The 16,733-nt window shown below is 45.5% G+C and overlaps 2 protein-coding genes across 9 annotated transcripts in view; one reads left to right on the plus strand and one right to left on the minus strand.

Moving 5' to 3' along the window:
* The first annotated feature begins 892 nt into the window (after nucleotides 1-892).
* Nucleotides 893-9,939, plus strand: CD180 (CD180 molecule). 2 transcript variants are annotated; one of them, XM_042875305.1, is made up of 4 exons: nucleotides 893-970; nucleotides 3,115-3,283; nucleotides 7,222-7,388; nucleotides 8,061-9,939. In XM_042875305.1, exons 1-4 carry the CDS (start codon nucleotides 894-896, stop codon nucleotides 9,784-9,786), a joined length of 2,139 nt encoding a protein of 712 aa, XP_042731239.1. In that variant the 5' UTR covers nucleotide 893; the 3' UTR covers nucleotides 9,787-9,939. The 2 variants fall into 2 exon arrangements, with proteins under 2 accessions (XP_042731239.1, XP_042731240.1); XM_042875306.1 differs by lacking the exons at nucleotides 893-970; nucleotides 7,222-7,388 and having other exon boundaries at nucleotides 3,065-3,283.
* A 2,066-nt stretch (nucleotides 9,940-12,005) lies between these two features.
* The window catches only part of MAST4 (microtubule associated serine/threonine kinase family member 4), a 193,308-nt gene continuing 188,580 nt past the window's right edge, over nucleotides 12,006-16,733 (minus strand). For 6 of the 7 annotated variants that reach the window (XM_042875163.1, XM_042875166.1, XM_042875165.1 and 3 more), the window contains one exon: nucleotides 12,006-16,706. In XM_042875163.1, the coding sequence (XP_042731097.1) occupies nucleotides 14,430-16,706 (2,277 nt within the window). In that variant the 3' untranslated portion in view covers nucleotides 12,006-14,429. The remainder of the gene's footprint in view (nucleotides 16,707-16,733) is intronic. The other variant, XM_042875164.1, reaches the window with a different exon arrangement.

Here is a 16,733-nt window from a genome sequence, read left to right on the forward strand (position 1 = left end):
CAATAACAAATTGGCACTGATCTCCCCCAAAAGCATGCTGGTCCCAGGGCCCTGCAGGAACAGATCCCAGGTGAGCACATCTGTAGGCACTCAGTGCCACAACTCCTTTTGAAAGCTGCCTCAGATAAAGCCCACGAGAGAACAAATTGTCCACAGAAATGGCAGGAAAGGAACTCTCCCTTTACACATTTGGGACATTTCTATACAGAGTGCTGAAGTTGTAGTCCTGGTCCAGTTCTCTCCCTCTGCCATAGGATGCCAACCAGTGTAGTTACCCATGCAGGTGGTTACTTCTAGCCATGGAAACTGCAGGCTGAAACTGTGATGTGCTTTTAGCACTAGCATCAGTGTCAGAGAGCAAATTGGCATGCTGATGCTTCTCCAAGGAGGGGTGGCAGAACTCAGCACAGAGGGGTTATTGGGGCGGCATGCTGCAGCTGCAGGAACACGCACTGGCCTGATGCAGCCCACCACCTGCACCCAGAAGTAAAGAAATCATTCAAGTGTGTATATCTCTGCATTAGGAAGGAAAACTACAAACAAGAAAAATCTGTAAATCCATTCTTGAAGGAAATGAACAAAAATTGTTCTCGTATTTCGATCCTGCATAGACAGATTTTGGAAGCCCCACTGCTCTGTTTTGCAAATCCCTTCTTATTCACAGCTGTGGAAGACCCAGAGAGTTGACACAGTTCTCATCCTGTTAACACCCGGTGGGCTAGTGGGATGGATTTGGTTACCCACACTGGGTAACCCCCGGGCCTGCATCCCAGAAAGGCTCTGGGATGGCAAACAGACACGGGCCCTCTGCCCACAGCGGGACTTGGGCCACTGTCCCAGCACTCCTGCACCCTGATAACAGCCTGTGCTGACGCAATGTCCGTGGCCATGCCATGCTGGCCAGGCTGACAGCACCAACAGGGGACAGGCCAGAACACAACACAAAGTGGGGACGTGGGCACACACTGGGGTGAGTCACTGACTGCTGGTGAGCCTTGCAAGCTGCTTTTCTGTCTGGCGCAGAAAATAGATTAGAATGGTTTGGGGCTGCGGGAGGGGTGGTGCAGAGCAGGCAGCCGGCTCAGCCTTGAGGTGCTCAGCATCCAGCACCAGCTATCAGCTCCTGAGTCTGCACACTATCAAATCCTTCACTGTCAGAGGTGACTACCTCTGTAGAAGATGTAAAATTACAAAAAGGAGGATGCTTGGGAGGGGACAGCAGCCTCTTATGAGCACAGAGAGTGGAATTAACCTCATGGGTGCTCAGGCAACAGCTCAGACACCTCTGATATCTTCTGTGCTCCCCAGCTCCTGGATGAGCAGTGAGCACCAGACCTCCAATTTCACTTCAACAGTTAAACCCTCATTGCCCATAACAGAGGCAGACCCTGGGATTATCTGCAACAAAACCCTTAGTGTTTCCTCACAAAAAAAGTAAATCACTGCAGTTATTTCTATACTAATGATACATGAATTACACAACACATAAGAACAGGTTTGCACAGCAGGGAGAAACTGGATTCATTTTGACTGCTCTCTCCTCCTAATTTAGGGGACTTTTCTTCCAGAACAACCAATTCTTCTTAGAACAGAGCTTTCTGGTGTGGCTGATTTTGTGGAGGCATCCATGCCAGACGTTCTCACGGCCTCCCAAAAGGGTGCAAGCCATAGCTGCTGCCAGCCAGGAAAAGCCTTGGAGCACAGGAACAGAACAAGTAGCGAACATCATGAACAAGTTCCTCTGAACTTTCTGCTGCTGGCTGGCAGAGGGAGCAGGATTTCCAGCGAATGTGGAGCTGGCAGTGAAAGGCAGGGAGGAGATACCAGTGAGCTTTCCAGGCTGCCTTTCAGAGAATGTTTGCTTTTAAATTTCATGAAATAAGTACAACTGCAGAAACAGCAACAAAAAATATAGCTCTATCAGATAAGCACAGGTCATCCTATCTGCAAACAAATACAGCTGCAGGGCTGTGGTAGGTGTGCTTGTGCTTGATACGGGTACACCAAGGCCACGGGTCTTGTGCTTGTGCTTGATACGGGTACGCAAAGAGTTTATACAGAAATGCAGTATGGACTTTGCTCTACACTGGATTCTAGGCAGTGTTCCTGTATGTTGATGGCCCACCTGCCATCACCCAGTTCCAGGGACAAGCACAGCTGTGATTTGGGCAACAGGTGACGGACGCACCAGCTCTTGCTCCTGCTACTGCCCAGGCTGTGTCTGCTTTGCTCTTACTTAGAATCTCTCTCCTCTCATGCCACTCCATGCTGAAGCAGCTGGCTGCTGGGAGGCTCTGCGCAGCACACAGATGCTCCCAGCAGCCCAGCACTGCTCATTCTGCTTCTTTACAAAACCACTCCTCAGCACGCAGGCTACTGGGCTTGGCCTGCTGAGACCAAGTTACCACACAAATGACTCAGCCAATGAAAAGAAAGAAATCTAAATAAATCCATGTTTGGCAGGCCGGGTGGCCAGACTGAGCACACAGCCATGCTGTGCTGGGTGGCAAGGACCAGGCCTGGATCTCCTCTCACCTGCAGGAGCTGCACACATGCCCATCCTAGGGCGGTTTGAAGTATTGTTTCACTCCCAAAATTCAGTCGTAACCTAACCTACCTCTTAGTCTAAATACAGTCAAGCATTTCTTCCAGACTCAGCTTTTGTTTTTCAGCTTCATTTCTAAGAAGAGAAGCCATTCTCATCAGTAACCCTCTTTGCAATAAAACTGTGCCTGCATTTTAGTTGCTTTACAAATGCTGTAATTTCACAAGTGGCACACTGACTTTCATGTGACTCAGACTTTCTCTTGCACTTAACTCTTCATGTGTGATACTGCATTCTTGTTTCCCTTTCCTTGCTCCTCCCCCTTCTTCACTCATAGATAACAACTGCACTGTACTTAACGAAGATATTTGATCTGCATAAGCAAAAAAAAGGCCTTTTCCTCACTTTCCGTTTTTAAAATCTGTTCAGCCCCAGATAAACATAAGTGCACAGTCACTTGACTATACTTAAAGTGGGGAAGTTCCTATTTCTGTCCGAAACTACTGCCACACTCACACTGAGACCAGGAGGTTAACCAAGCACAACTTTTCCTTACAACTTCCTTTCAGCCGGACTTGTCCAACCTCCATCGCCCCGTCCTACTTTCTCCGAGAGAAGACCCCGGCAGCCTCCCAACCCCACTCAGACATGATGTGCAGCTCCTGCCTTCTGATTGCCACTGTGCTTGCCTGTGCCAGCTGCAGAGCCACCCACATAATGGATGCAACCTGCTCTGAGGTGAGTGCTAGTCACTGGTCTCTGCCAGGACAGAGACTGTGTGTGTTGGTGGCAGGATCTGACCGGAGCTCATCTGCTGGCACCCAAGAGCTTCAGGTCACCAAGAGGTTTCCTCGCATCTGGGGGCTTCTGTCAGAGCCATAAGTGGACGCTGGGACATGTGCCTGGTGGCACTTGTTTCCTTCCCTTCTCCTCCTCCTCTTTGCAGCCACGCTGCAGCACCACTCTAGGTCTCCCAGGAAGTGGAGGATGACACAGTGCTCAAGGGGATCTTCAGCAGACAGCTGAGCCAGAAGGAGGGTGGGTTCAATACAGTGTCTCCTGTGAGCAATGCTTTCCAGCCAGCCAGCACCTGGTGTGCAGGGTGAGAGAGATGTCTTCGTGTGCTGCTCAGAAGTGCTGTGCCCCAGGAGGACAGTGAGAAAGCAGAGAGTTTTCGCAGAGCCAAGGCAAAGGCTGGTCTTCAAAGCTTTAACTTTGTATTTTTAAAGTGGGAGATGGGTAGGGTGGGGGAAGGCAAAGATTTTGTTGGTTCAGGTATACAGCTCCATGGACAACAGCACTTTTCCCTGCACAGATGGGGTCAGAAGCAAATCCCTTACTGAAGTCTTCACACAGGTTCATGAGTGGCACAGTGGGATGCCACAGAGGCAGCTGCTCCCTGGCTCCCCTTGCCCTGCTGTCTGCCCTGCAGCATGGGCAGGAAGCAAACTCACTGCATTATGGTGGAACACAGGCATTGCTCATCTCTGTAGCAACAGCGAGGTGTTCTTTATCTCTCTAAACTGTGTGTTGCAGTGGGCAGCTCCATGCGTCACCTGCTGCTATGGAAAGTGTTGTGTTTTCCACGTTTACATTTTGCTGTTTCCATAGATACCAGCACTGCTTGGGTATGTCTCTTACCTCCATCTCTACCCACATACCAGGCCCCAGGCAGGCCTCAGGGCTTCAAGGATTGATGGAGGCATGGCCAGCATCACACTGCTGCTCCAACCTCCTGTCCTGGCCAGCTTCCCCCTGATGCTCCCCGGCTCCCCTAAGGAACAGGTGTTACAGAGTCACAGAATCAGAGGATTGTTGGGGTTGGAGGGGAACTCTGGAGATCATCTATTGCAAACCCCTGCTAAAGCAGGTTCCCTACAGTAGGTTGCACAGGAAGGCATCCAGGTGGGTCTTGAATATCTCCACAGAAGGAGACTCCACAACCTCTCTGGGCAGCCTGTTCCGGTGCTCCATCTCTCTGACAGTGTCAAAGGTTTTCCTTGTGTTGGCTGCACCAAGAAGGGAGGAAGAAACCATTCTCTCTGTACATACTGTGACTGCCATGAACATCATCTGGGATCCCATTTGGCATGGAACGCAGAATACACTCCCATTGATTCAGATAGAGACAGAGAGCTCCTCCTCTATCTGCACTGTCATAAGTCAGTTGACCAGACAGGCTCCACCATAGGGTGCTGAGAGAGGTATCAAGCTGCTTTCCACCATCTGTCAGTGATCCTGGTTATCTGGAGAGATCCCAGAGGATTGGAGGCTTGCTGATGTGACTCACCTCTACAAGAAGGGCCATATGGATGATCCAGGGAGCTACAGGCCTGTCTACCTGACCTCTGTACCAGGGGAAGTTGTGAAGCAAATCATTTTGGGTGAGATCACACAGCATATGCATGGATTCCAGGGGATCAGATCCAGCCAGCACTGGTTCATGAAAGGCAGATCGTGCTTGACCAACCTCATCTCTATGACTGAGTGATCAGAGTGGTAGGTGAGGGAAAGCTTGTTAATACAGTGTACCTAGACTTCAGCAAAGACTTTGAAATGGTTTCTCACAGTATTCTTCCCTGGGTAAAGAACTGGCTAGAGGGCTGTGCTCAGCAAGTAGTAAAGTCCAACTGGTGACCTGTTACAAGTGGTATCCCCCAGGGGTCATTACTGGGGCCCATTTGTTTGGTATCTTTATTGATGACCTAAATGAGGGGATTGAGTGTATCCTCAGTAAGTTTGCGGAGGACACCAAGTTGGGAGGTAGCATCAATCTGCCCGAGGGTAGGGAAGCCCTTCAGAGGGGTCTGGACAGGCTGAATTGCTGGACTGAGGTGAATGGGATGAGGTTCAACAAGGCCAAGTGCCAGGTCTTGCACTTTGGGCACAACAACCCCATGCAGTGCTACAGGCTTGGGAACAAGTGGCTGGATGAGTGTGAAGAGGAAAGGGACCTGGGGGTGTTGGTTGATGCTCGGCTGAATGTGAGCAGACAGTGTTCCCAGGTGGCCAAGAGGGCCAACAGCATCCTGGCCTGCATTAGAAATGGTGTGGCCAGCAGGAGCAGGGAGGTGATCATCCCCCTGTGCTCAGCTCTGGTGAGGCCGCACCTCGAGTACTGTGTTCAGTTTTGGGCCCCTCACTACAAGAAAGATATTGAGGCCCTGGAGCGTGTGCAGAGAAGGGCAGCGGAACTGATGAGGGGTCTGGAGCACAAACCTTATGAGGAGTAGCTGAAGGAGCTGGGATTGTTCAGTCTGGAGAAGAGGAGGCTCAGGGGAGACCTCATTGACTTCTACAACTTCTTGAAGGCAGGCTGTGATGAGGATGGGGTTGGCCTTTTCTCCCAGGCAACAAACAGAATCAAAGGAAATGGCCACAAGTTGTGCCAGGGGAGATTTAGATTAAACATAAGGAAAAACTTCTTTCAGAGAGTGGTCAGGCACTGGAATGGCTGCCCAGGGAGGTGGTGGAATCGCCGTCCTAGGCAGTGTTCAGGAGGCATCTGGGTGAGGAGCTACAATATATGGATTAGAGGCTTGTGGCAGTAATGCAAATAGGATGGTTGGACCAAGTGATCTTGTAAGTCCTTTCCAACCTTGTGATTCTATGATTCTATGATTCATTCTCCCTGCTCCAGCCTTCACCACCTCTTCAGCTTCCAGGCCACAGAGACATGGTTTGGCCGCTGCACACCCTTCCCAGGGCACCAGCAGAGCCTCATGATTCTACCACATCCACAGGGCACACACCTGTCATTTCCTCCTCCTCGCTGACAGGCTGCATGCACAGCACTGTATGCTCCTGTAAGGCTCCCTGCATGCTGCTGCTGACAGCCTGACAGCTTGTGGGAAGAATGTGGCAACACAAGGCTGACCTTAGCTGGGAGGTGCAGGCATGAATGACCCTGTGACCCTGCCCCTGTCCTGCAGCCCCACTGGGCATGGCCAGCACCAGCAGGACCCCTTGGAGGTTGCCCTTTAGCCCAGCCTCAGACTACAGGGTGGGGTTCTGCAGTAGTCCCTGCTCCAGCTGCTCACTCTCAAGTGGGCAGCAGACAAAGGCAGGCTAGTCCTGTTTAATGAGCCTCCCTGTTGTTCACAGGATGCCCTTCTCCACACACAGACGGCTTCATTTTTGCTTAAACTGAAAAGCCCTGATAGGAATTTTAAAGGCTTGGCCTATCAGGTATGATTTCTGTCTAGCTCTTCCCTTGCATAACCACAGCTGGAATCAAGATAATTTGGACCTGTTCCTTCTGGAAACATTCCTGGGGTCTGCTCTTTTCTACTTCCTTCCTGCAAGATTTCCTGTAAGACTTCTCCAAGACTAACTTTTGTTAGAAATACAGAACTTTAAGCTACTTGTTTAAAAACTACTGCTCTTAGGGATTAATGATGTATCCAGAACAGTAAACACTTCTCAAATGTGTTAATTATGGTAAGAAAGTACTACAGATGAGACACTTTGAATTAGAACAAGGTGCGAGGTACTCGTTTTGAAAGCTCACTCCACAGAATGCTAGTTCTTGTGTATTTCAAGCCCGTGCTGGTATTTTACAGGGTCCTACTGCCACATTTTTAAATTCAGATTTGTTTATTTTTTAAAGTGGGGTAGTTTCCAGTTTACATTAACAGTACATACCTCTTGGATTTCCACTGTAATGTTCTCCTCAGATCACAGTGAATAAAAGCTATAGCTGTGAAGGTTTAGGACTGAGGGAGATTCCTGGAAGTCTACCTGTCACAACAGAAATCCTTGACTTCAGCTTCAACATGCTCCCATCCCTCCAGAACTCAACCTTCTCTGGGCTGGAATCTCTACTCTACTTGGACCTGACGAGGTATGGGAGAGCATTCTCACTTCTACGCATCACCTTGGTCAGCCTCCGCTCCCCCACTCTTCCCCTTAGCTGGCAGCTTCTGCCAACAGCAGCTCCCCTGCCTTCACGGGGAAGCTACCAGCTGCACTTACAGGTGACTGCTGAATTATTTTGCTAAGCAGATTGATCTTCTTGAGCAACATCCAGGCTTCTCCTTCAGTAACAGTCATCTGCTAGGCAGTGGTGAAATGTGTATTTTCCATATATACTGTTGCCAATACCAGTAGAGTCATTAGAACAGGTGTTTTGGGTTTTGTTTTTTGTTTGTTTGTTTGTTTTGGTTTTGTTGTTGTTGCCTTTTTGAGTGTGTGTGTGTGCGTGTACTTTTTCTAAAAACATTCTTCCCTAAAGTCCAGGGAAAGACAAGTTTGGTCTTTGTAAGTGCCCAACATTTTCTACCAACAAGAGATTTTCATTTCATTACACTGCAGTGCAGATTCCTACTTAGGTTGCTACACTTAAATGGGAGCTTACAAATACCAGGCAAGCATCACTGAAAAGGAAGGACACTTGTATCCCACTGCAGACAATTGGTCATGACTTTACACACATGTTATGCAGCCTAAGATATCACTTATTAAGTGAGGGCTTTACAGTACAGCCAGTAATGCTGGTTTCTATTGCCCTTTCAAGGTGTCAGATCAACTGGGTGTATGAAAATGCCTTTCACAACAACAGGCGGTTGCAGACCATTGTGCTGACTGGAAATCTACTCATGTTCCTATCTGACACAGCATTTGCTGGTCCTCAGTCCCTGAGGGAGCTTGTATTGACACAGACAGGAATAAGCATGATATCCTTTATTCCAATGACAAATCTGGACAGGTTGGACACCCTCATCTTGGGCAGCAACCACATCTCTTCACTGCAGCTTCCTCCCAACTTTCCAACTAAAAACCTCAAACATCTTGACTTTCAAATGAACCATATAAGAGTAATCACAGCAGAAGATGTCAGCATTTTGCAGAAGACCAGTAATATGACTCTAATATTTAAAGGCAATGACATTTTACACATTGAACCTGGAGCACTCCAATCCCACTTCTACAGCTTGGACTTCGGGGGCTGTGCTGACATCCCTGGGATCCTTGCAGGAATACGGAACTCCACTACCCAGACCCTTTGGCTAGGAACATTCAGTGATGTGGAGAAGAAGCCTGACATAACTCCAGGTGTTTTAGAAGGCCTTTGCAACATTTCTGTCAAGGATCTCTACCTGCAACTACAGCATTTCGAAAACCTAAATGCTGCCACGTTTCACTGTATGACAAGGCTCCGAAAGTTGGACCTAACCCACACCCACATCAGTGCTTTACCACCTGGAATCAGTGGGATGAGTTCACTCAGGGAGTTAGTTCTCAACATCAACTCCTTCCAGCACCTCTGCAACATCAGCTCTGCCACCTTCCCATCCCTCACCCATCTCCAAATCAAAGGGAACCTGCAGGCACTGCAGCTGGGCTCTGGCTGTTTGGAAGGTCTGGCAGAGCTCCGGCATCTTGATTTAAGTCACAGTCATGTTGAAAGCCTCGACTGCTGCAGCAAAGCACTAAGTGGCTTGAGTAGCCTTCAGTACCTAAATTTGAGTCACAACACAAAGCTCCATATCCAAGATATGTTTTTCAAGGAGGGTACAAGCCTGGAGTTGCTGGACATAGCTTTCACTCATCTTCACATTGGCACTTCACAGGGGCCCTTCCAGAATCTTCATCTCTTGCAAGTCCTGAACCTTTCCTCTTCCTTCATTAATACCAGCATTCAACATCTCTTTCAGGGCCTGGAAAAACTCGTGCTCTTGGACCTTAGTCAAAACACTTTCGAGTCAGGGATCATGGCCGACGACAAAGTGTTTCAACAGCTATCCAATTTAGAGGTGCTAATTTTATCATCCTGTGAACTGACAGCAGTGAATAACCAAGCCTTCCACAGCCTTGGGAAGTTACGGCACGTTGATTTGAGCCACAACAAGTTTACTGCACTTAGCACAGGTGTATTTTCAAAACTCAAGAGCATCTACCTCAACTTTGCCTACAACAGGATCCAGATTATACCACGTGACCAGCTAGAATCCCTGCCTGGCCGCAGTGTAATCAATCTGAGCTACAACCCCTTGGAATGCACCTGTTCCAATATTGGTTTCATCACCTGGTACAGGCAGCATCTGGATAAAATTGAAGACTCCGAAGGAACAACATGTTCTGAACCCAAATTGCTAGCTGGGGCTCTGTTAGCCACAATCTCACTCTCATGTGGGATCAGCACTGCAGGAATCATTGCAGCTGTCCTAGTTGTTTTGTGCTGTGTCGCCATCTCTATTTGGGGTGCTCATTATTTCAAGCAAAATTATCAGCAAATCTGAGTTTATTGTGAGCACACAGTGCAAACAGTTGTACAGCAAGGGGATTAGAGTGTAAGACAATTTACCGCTTTTGCTTGTGGCCTGCATTTCATGTAACCATTGTAATACTCTATTTTCATTATATTTTTTAGAAAAAGAATAAAATATCTTCTATGGGACCTGGAAAATAAATTGTGACCTGAGTTTTTAACATGAATTAACTTCTTTTAAGGATAATCCCCAGTTCATCTCGCATGCTAGCACTGCTGTCACAGCTAACAGGGCTAATGCACCCACAGAAGAGAGATCCAAGAGCTGAAGAACAAAGCATAGTTCTCTTGAAAATAATAACAAAAATATATAAAAGAATTCACATCACCCCCAATAGAACAACAGGTCTCTCACCCTTCTCACTCCCAATCAGATGCACTTGAAGAACAGCGTTTTTTGTTGGCAGTACTGTATGTTGCTCAATTAAAACAAAAAACACGAATTTCTGTGGTGGACTGGAGCAACATTCATAGTCTCAAGATGACTCTGGCAGGGCAGACCTACCGTCCTGTATCATGCTTCTCTTTAAATTCTGATTGTAAAAGTACGTGCGTTTGGCCAAGCGGCAGCAGCTGCCATGTCTGCTCACTAAGCCTATCTCATAACATTACCTTTAGCACTCCTTAGCTTTACTGTCCGTCCCATGGCAGTGCACAGGCATGGCCTGACAACTCTCCCCAGGCACAGCCATGTGTGGCCTCGCTTTGACCACAGCAAGGCTCCAAATTGCATTTGGCCAGATGCTGCGGTCACCCAGAGAGGTGGAAGCGGAGCTCACTTTGAACACTCGCACTGGGAACAACAAACTCAGTTTCAGCTCCAGTCCCAAAAGCATTCCTCTGAAATCTTAAACACATCTTCCCATGGACACTTGCACATCCTGGGCAACAGCAGGCCTCTTCTCACAGCTCTGTGTTGTTTACGGCATTCCCCGCTAATGCTGACTTGCTGCCAGCCCCACAGGCAGGCACTTCCTGAAAGACTGACCCAAACCAGGCTGCTGTCAGAGGACAACCCAGCCTCTACGGAGAGCCAGGCAGCCCAGGACTCAAGGCAGCTTTTCCTGTCTTCTGTAAATTGGACTGGTTAAACAAGTCACACCAATAATTGCGCTGACAATCCAGCATGAATACCAGCCTGGGCTCTCCTCAGGAGAGGCCTACCGCTTCAGATATTTCCCTCCTGCATTTCTGGGTTCAAGAAAGCAATAGACAAATAGTGGAGTGAATAGAGCATGGTGTGGTTCATAGCCTGGAATAGATGCTAAAAAAAACACTGCAGGAATGGACTGCAGATCTGCAAATATCAGTGACTTAAAGAGAAAACTACATGTTGAGCTGGTATTCACTTTCTGATTACGTCGCTCAGCTGGAAAGAGGGGAGTTAAGCTTTGCCTGTTTCTGAAATACTACCCAGCATCATGGGTTAGCCTCACTTCTGGACTTGTCAGTTAGAACTTGAAGCTGACTGGAAAGGCGAAACGGTGAATGTGTTTGTGTGTAAGATGGGTGAGTAAACCCACTACTTTGGACTTCTGCAGGGCAGACTTTGGGCTGATTAGGACGTTGGTTGGGGGAGTTCCTTGGGAGATAGTCTCGAAGGCAGAAGGTGTCAGAAAGGCTGGATATTCTTGTAGAAGGATATCTTAAAGATGCAGGATATCTTAAAAATGCATCCCTATATGTTGTAAGATGGGCTGACAGAAAGACCAGACTGGCTGAACAGGGAGCTATCGCTAAGGCTCGGGGGAAAAAGAGCGTTTACCACCTTGAAATAAGAGGCAGACAACCTGGGAAGAGTACAGGGATATTGCTAGGTTATGCAGAGAGAAAATTAGGTGGAAGTACAGTATCTGGCCACCACTGTAAAAGATAAAAAAAAATGTTTTTACTAATGCATTAACAGCAAAAGGGGGGCCAAAGAGAATCTCCATCTTTTATTAAATACAGAGGGCAACACTGCCATCAAAGATAAGAAAAAGGCTGAAGTACTCAAAGTCTTCTTTGCTTATGTGCTTGCAGTGCACTGAGTTGGCCTCAGAAAAAAAAAAAAAGACCATCCACCCACAAGGACAACAGGGAAGTGCCTGAAGTTAAAGTTACAGGAGTGAAAACAGTTCAAGGGAAAGTACCAACAAAACAGTGTTTCATGCTGAATTTTTATTTCAATGTTATGCAACTGCATAAGTATAAATAATTGTGTTCAATGTACAACAATTATGACATCCATAAGGAGTTTCTCAGAGAAAATAAGACTGCAAACACTTTATTGCACAGACCCTAACTTTTTTTTTCTTTTTTTTTTTTTTAGTCTTTGTTTTCTCTCTCTCTTTCACTTTTTTTTCTTTTTCTTTTTTCTTTTTTTTTTTTTTTTTTACTTTTTTTGAAGCTGAGCAATCTACAGCAGGAAGTCTACAAAGGAGCACACCAGAACTACAATCACAAAAAGACTGACCCAAGCAGCACACAGGTAGGAGGATCTCTAACAGCTCACTGATAGGTAAGCACCAACAAACAGTACTACATAAACACAAGCTTACGCACTGTTACACTTCCAAAATGCAAACTTATTTGTCAGAAGTTATAATGAGCTATACAAAATATACATAAAGTTACACTGTAAACAAATAACTAGATGTGCTTTAAAGGAAACAAGAGGATAGTTTAAAAATGCAGAAGACTGTAAACTAGGAAATACCTCCCAGACAGAAATGTTATATCGAAGTGCATTAGCATTCGTTTGTATTAATTGCCAAAGCACAGGTGAACTGTAAATGTTGAGACCATTTTCTCTTCAAAGCTGCTCAAAATTACTACCCATTGCTAACCAGCTCCTCTGTGAATGCATAAAAGGCAGCACGAATATTCTGGTGCATCATAAAAAAAAATCACGCTGTAGTTTGTGATTTCGTCTTTCCATAGCAAGTCTGCTGTAATCCAACTTAACTAGTGTAATAAAGCGTCTCCCAGGAGGAAATGAATTCTGCACACTGTCAGTTGTCACACAAACCTCTAAGTCAAGATTATACTGTGCTTTTAAGAACAAGTTTCTAGCTTTTGAGACAGAAAGACAATCTGTAAGCCTCAACGAAACAGCTAGGGGCCTAGCTCTAGTTTAGCTACATGAACAGAAATAAGCAAACCCCCACTGTTGATCCCAAACACTTAAAAACACGCATCAACAAGCATATTCTGTAGTGCTCTTGCACATGTTTCAAATTCTATCTTTCATCCTTCAAAACTGAATACCTCCACACTAAAATGATCAAAATCTACATGTTCCACAGTATACAAAATTTAAATAAGGCTTAGCAAAAGTAAAAGGACAGTCACAGTCTAGCACCAAATAGCTCCAACAGGTTCATTTGTTACACAATGTTTCTTTTATAATTACATTTACTTTTTTTTGCATATAAATAAAAAGATTATGTTATGAAATGTATGGAGCTACTCAATGCATTTAGAAATGAACATGAGATCAAGAATTACTTGCTAAAAAAAAGCAAGTTAAAGTCTACAACATAAGGCCCCAGCTATGCATTAAAATGTATCTGATGTCCTAAAATTTTTTATGACAATGGAATTGCTTTTTTTTTTTCTTTCCTTTTTACCTTAATAGCCATAAAATAGAAAAAAAAGCTACAGCTAATTATGCAGACCTATATGCTATGATAAAACGTATTCTCTAAATTAATTAAAAAAAACTAGGGATGAACACAATAGTCCTGGAAGTCATGTACTTGTAACTTGTGCCTCAAACTGTAAGGGCCCGAATTTAAAACTAGCTCACGGAAACAAAGAGAGGATTGCAGCAGAAACCAAGGACACAGCATGTGCTTCAGAGTCTCATCCTTATCTGCTCAGAGTGTATCCTGCGACCCTCAGAAAAGACCACAACTACCATTCCAACTGAGAACACGAGTCTTCCAGAGACTCTGTGATAGCCAAGCAGTCCTCCCTTCGCTTTAATCACACCCCACTCTATAAGACAGGCTTCGTGCCACTGGCAGATGCAGTTTCATCTTGTGTTAGGTGTGGCGAAGCAGGTAGCCAGATAGTACTATCCAAATGTGATTACTAAAAATACATGTAAAAACTCACGGTAAGTTACCATACTTATTTCTTCCTTCCATTTTTTACTCTAGCTAGGACTTTTTTTTGTAAGTAAAGTAGATTTTTGCCCTCCTGTCAGACAACGCTTGTGCATGTCTGTGCCATGTCTCATTTTTAGTAATTTACTTTCATATTTATGGCAAATAAATGGCAAAGCAACTATTTTTTAAAAAGGGGAGAGTAAACAATGCAATCAGCAGCAACATATATATGCTACATTCAATCCCCAAACACAATGCTAGGTATTTACAGAGGAAATTATTTCTTCTACAGCTTCCAGCTGTAAATGAATATTTGTACAAATACTATATGGTAACAGTTTTACCGGTTACAATCGAGAAGGCATTTTGTAAAAAGTCCTTTCTCTATATATCCCCATCCTCTTCAGTGACATGAAAGCTTTGCCACATAAAGACACTACACAGTGCTGGTTTCAAGACAGTCAAAATATATTGTTTTTGTTTCTGTTAGTGTTGAATTTTTATTTGCCACATATTAGAGTCAACAGAATTTTTTGTAAGGGTTGCTTCGTAAAGCTTCTTTCCCTCGACGCTGCCGGACTGAGTCTTTATCATTAGAAAGTGCGTTTGGACGATCAGGTGTGGTTACTGACCTAGTTAAATCTTTACCAACATTTTGTTTTCTTGAAGCAGACTGCTGAGCCTGAGCAGCATCTTTTCCTTTTACATCCACAGTATTAACAGAAGACTTTTCTTGACTTCCAGGTTTCCCTCCAAGGTTTGAAGCAGAGTGGTGGGCTTCTACAACAGCAGCACTGTGCAAGGTTATCATTGACACACTTTTAGTGATTTCTGTCTTAGAATTTCCTGTGGAAGAGGTGCTTTTCTTAACTTGTTCCTTGTAGTTGAATGAAGGAAGCTCAAGTGAGCCTACTTTAATTTTTGCTGAAGATTCATCACTCTTTGCCAAAGACAAAGCAGATACTTCTTGTCTACATTCAGAGAAATTGGCTGAACAAGCCGGTGGCTTTCCTGGTACAGAAGCCACATGGTAAGAACTCTGCCCACTGGCAGCTGGCATATGTTTTATTGCAATTTGTTTGCTTGCATTCTCAGGCTGTTTTTGATTGATCTGTCCCTTCCCTTTTGAATCTGGAGAGCATTTGCTAGTTGAGGTTGATTTTTCTGATCCTTTTGCTCTAACATCACAGTTTGTGAGGCAAAGGGTAGGCTCCATTTTCCCATTGTCATGTTGAACGTAAAGTGCATCGGTGCATATTTTTCCTTCAGGTCTTTTATCTGGAGAGGCTGTCTGATTATTAAGGCTTCTGTCTGCCTGTTTGTTCAGCAAGAGACAGTCTTTCACAGTGGAAAACTTTGGAGAAACAGTTTGTTTCTCGCTGAAGTGAAACAGCTTTTGATCAGCAGAATCCCCAAAGCCTGCTGGCTCTTGCTTTTGCATTTGCTTAGAAATCTCAGGGCCTGTTGGTCCTGAGTCAACAGTAGATGATTTGGGTTTTGTATCAGGAGTGATACTGCTCACTTGAAGAGTGGATACAAGTCCATGCTCTGAAATCACAGGCCTTTCAAATTTAGTATGCTCACTGTTCATTTTTCTTAAAGAACCCAATACAAAAAAAGAGGAATCTGGCACATTTTTACCAGCATGTTTACCATCCTTCCGGGAGCTCGCAGACATCTGAACAATTGTTTCTTTTTCTTTTGTGTTTGGAGTGCATGGTTTCTGTGAAAATGTCTGTTTATCCAAGTGCTTAGACTTAGAGGAACTCATATCAGAGACGGGCCTGAGTTTATTAGTACTGCTTTCCACACCAGTGGTAGGAGGCTTCATGTGATCTTGAATATCTGTGTGAACATCTACAGCACAGCGTTTGCTTACAGCATCTCTCACAGCAGGGGACACTGGAGCACTAGGTTGCTGCTGAGGAACTTGGCTGGACTGCTCTCTCTCAGTGGCTGGAAGCCTTATGTCAGGGACCTGTTTCTGATCTTTCTTTCCCAAATCTTTGGTTTTATCCTTCTGCACAGAGGACACCAATGCAGTCTTCTCAGTTCTAGGATCACATTCTACTGAGGGTTTGGATAGATTTTCACTCTTTGACTCTACAATAATTTTCTTAGACTCACTGAGAACTTTCTGCTTGGTTATGTCCCTTTCCAGAAAACTGCTAGCAACAACAGCATCTTCCTTGCTTAGCTGTTTTACTGAATCTCTGCCATCCTTAGGGTGTGCCCTTGGACCAGCTGCCTGCAAATTCCCTTGCATTTGAGGTGGAATGGCAAGATCAGCAGAATTCTTTTCACTGCCTTTGGAGTAGTTTGTTGTCAGGATATCTGAGACAGATACCTTCAAAGTTGACTCCCTGATCACCTCCACCTTTGCAGAGATAGGCTCACAATTTCTCTGGGCTGCTGGCTGTCTGCCAGGCAACTCCTTTTGTACGTGCTTCTCTTTGTTCAGAGGTTTTTCAGGAGTGCTTTGGTTAGTAGAAAGCTTAGAGTATGTTAGGGCACTTTTAACACTCTGACTTTGAGTAACACAGGACTTCACCTCCACTGAACTGTCTTCCTTTGAAGGAAAGTTGTCCTTCTTCTGAACAGCTTCAGTAATAGAAATGCTGACTTTAGCAGCTGGACTAGAAGTTTTTTTCTCTGCCACCACTTCTGCAGCCATAGGGATGACTGGTGGACTGGGAGAACTCTTGCTTGTTTGCAGAACCTGAGCCTCTGGCAGGTTAACTTTGCTTGTTTGCAGAACCTGAGCCTCCGGCAGGTTAACTTTGCTTGTTTGCAGAACCTGAGCCTCTGGCAGGTTAACTTTGCT

The sequence above is a fragment of the Lagopus leucura genome, unplaced genomic scaffold (assembly GCF_019238085.1).
Source record: "Lagopus leucura isolate 7727_CA_CO unplaced genomic scaffold, USGS_WTPT01 Super-Scaffold_100014, whole genome shotgun sequence".
NCBI lineage: Eukaryota > Metazoa > Chordata > Aves > Galliformes > Phasianidae > Lagopus > Lagopus leucura.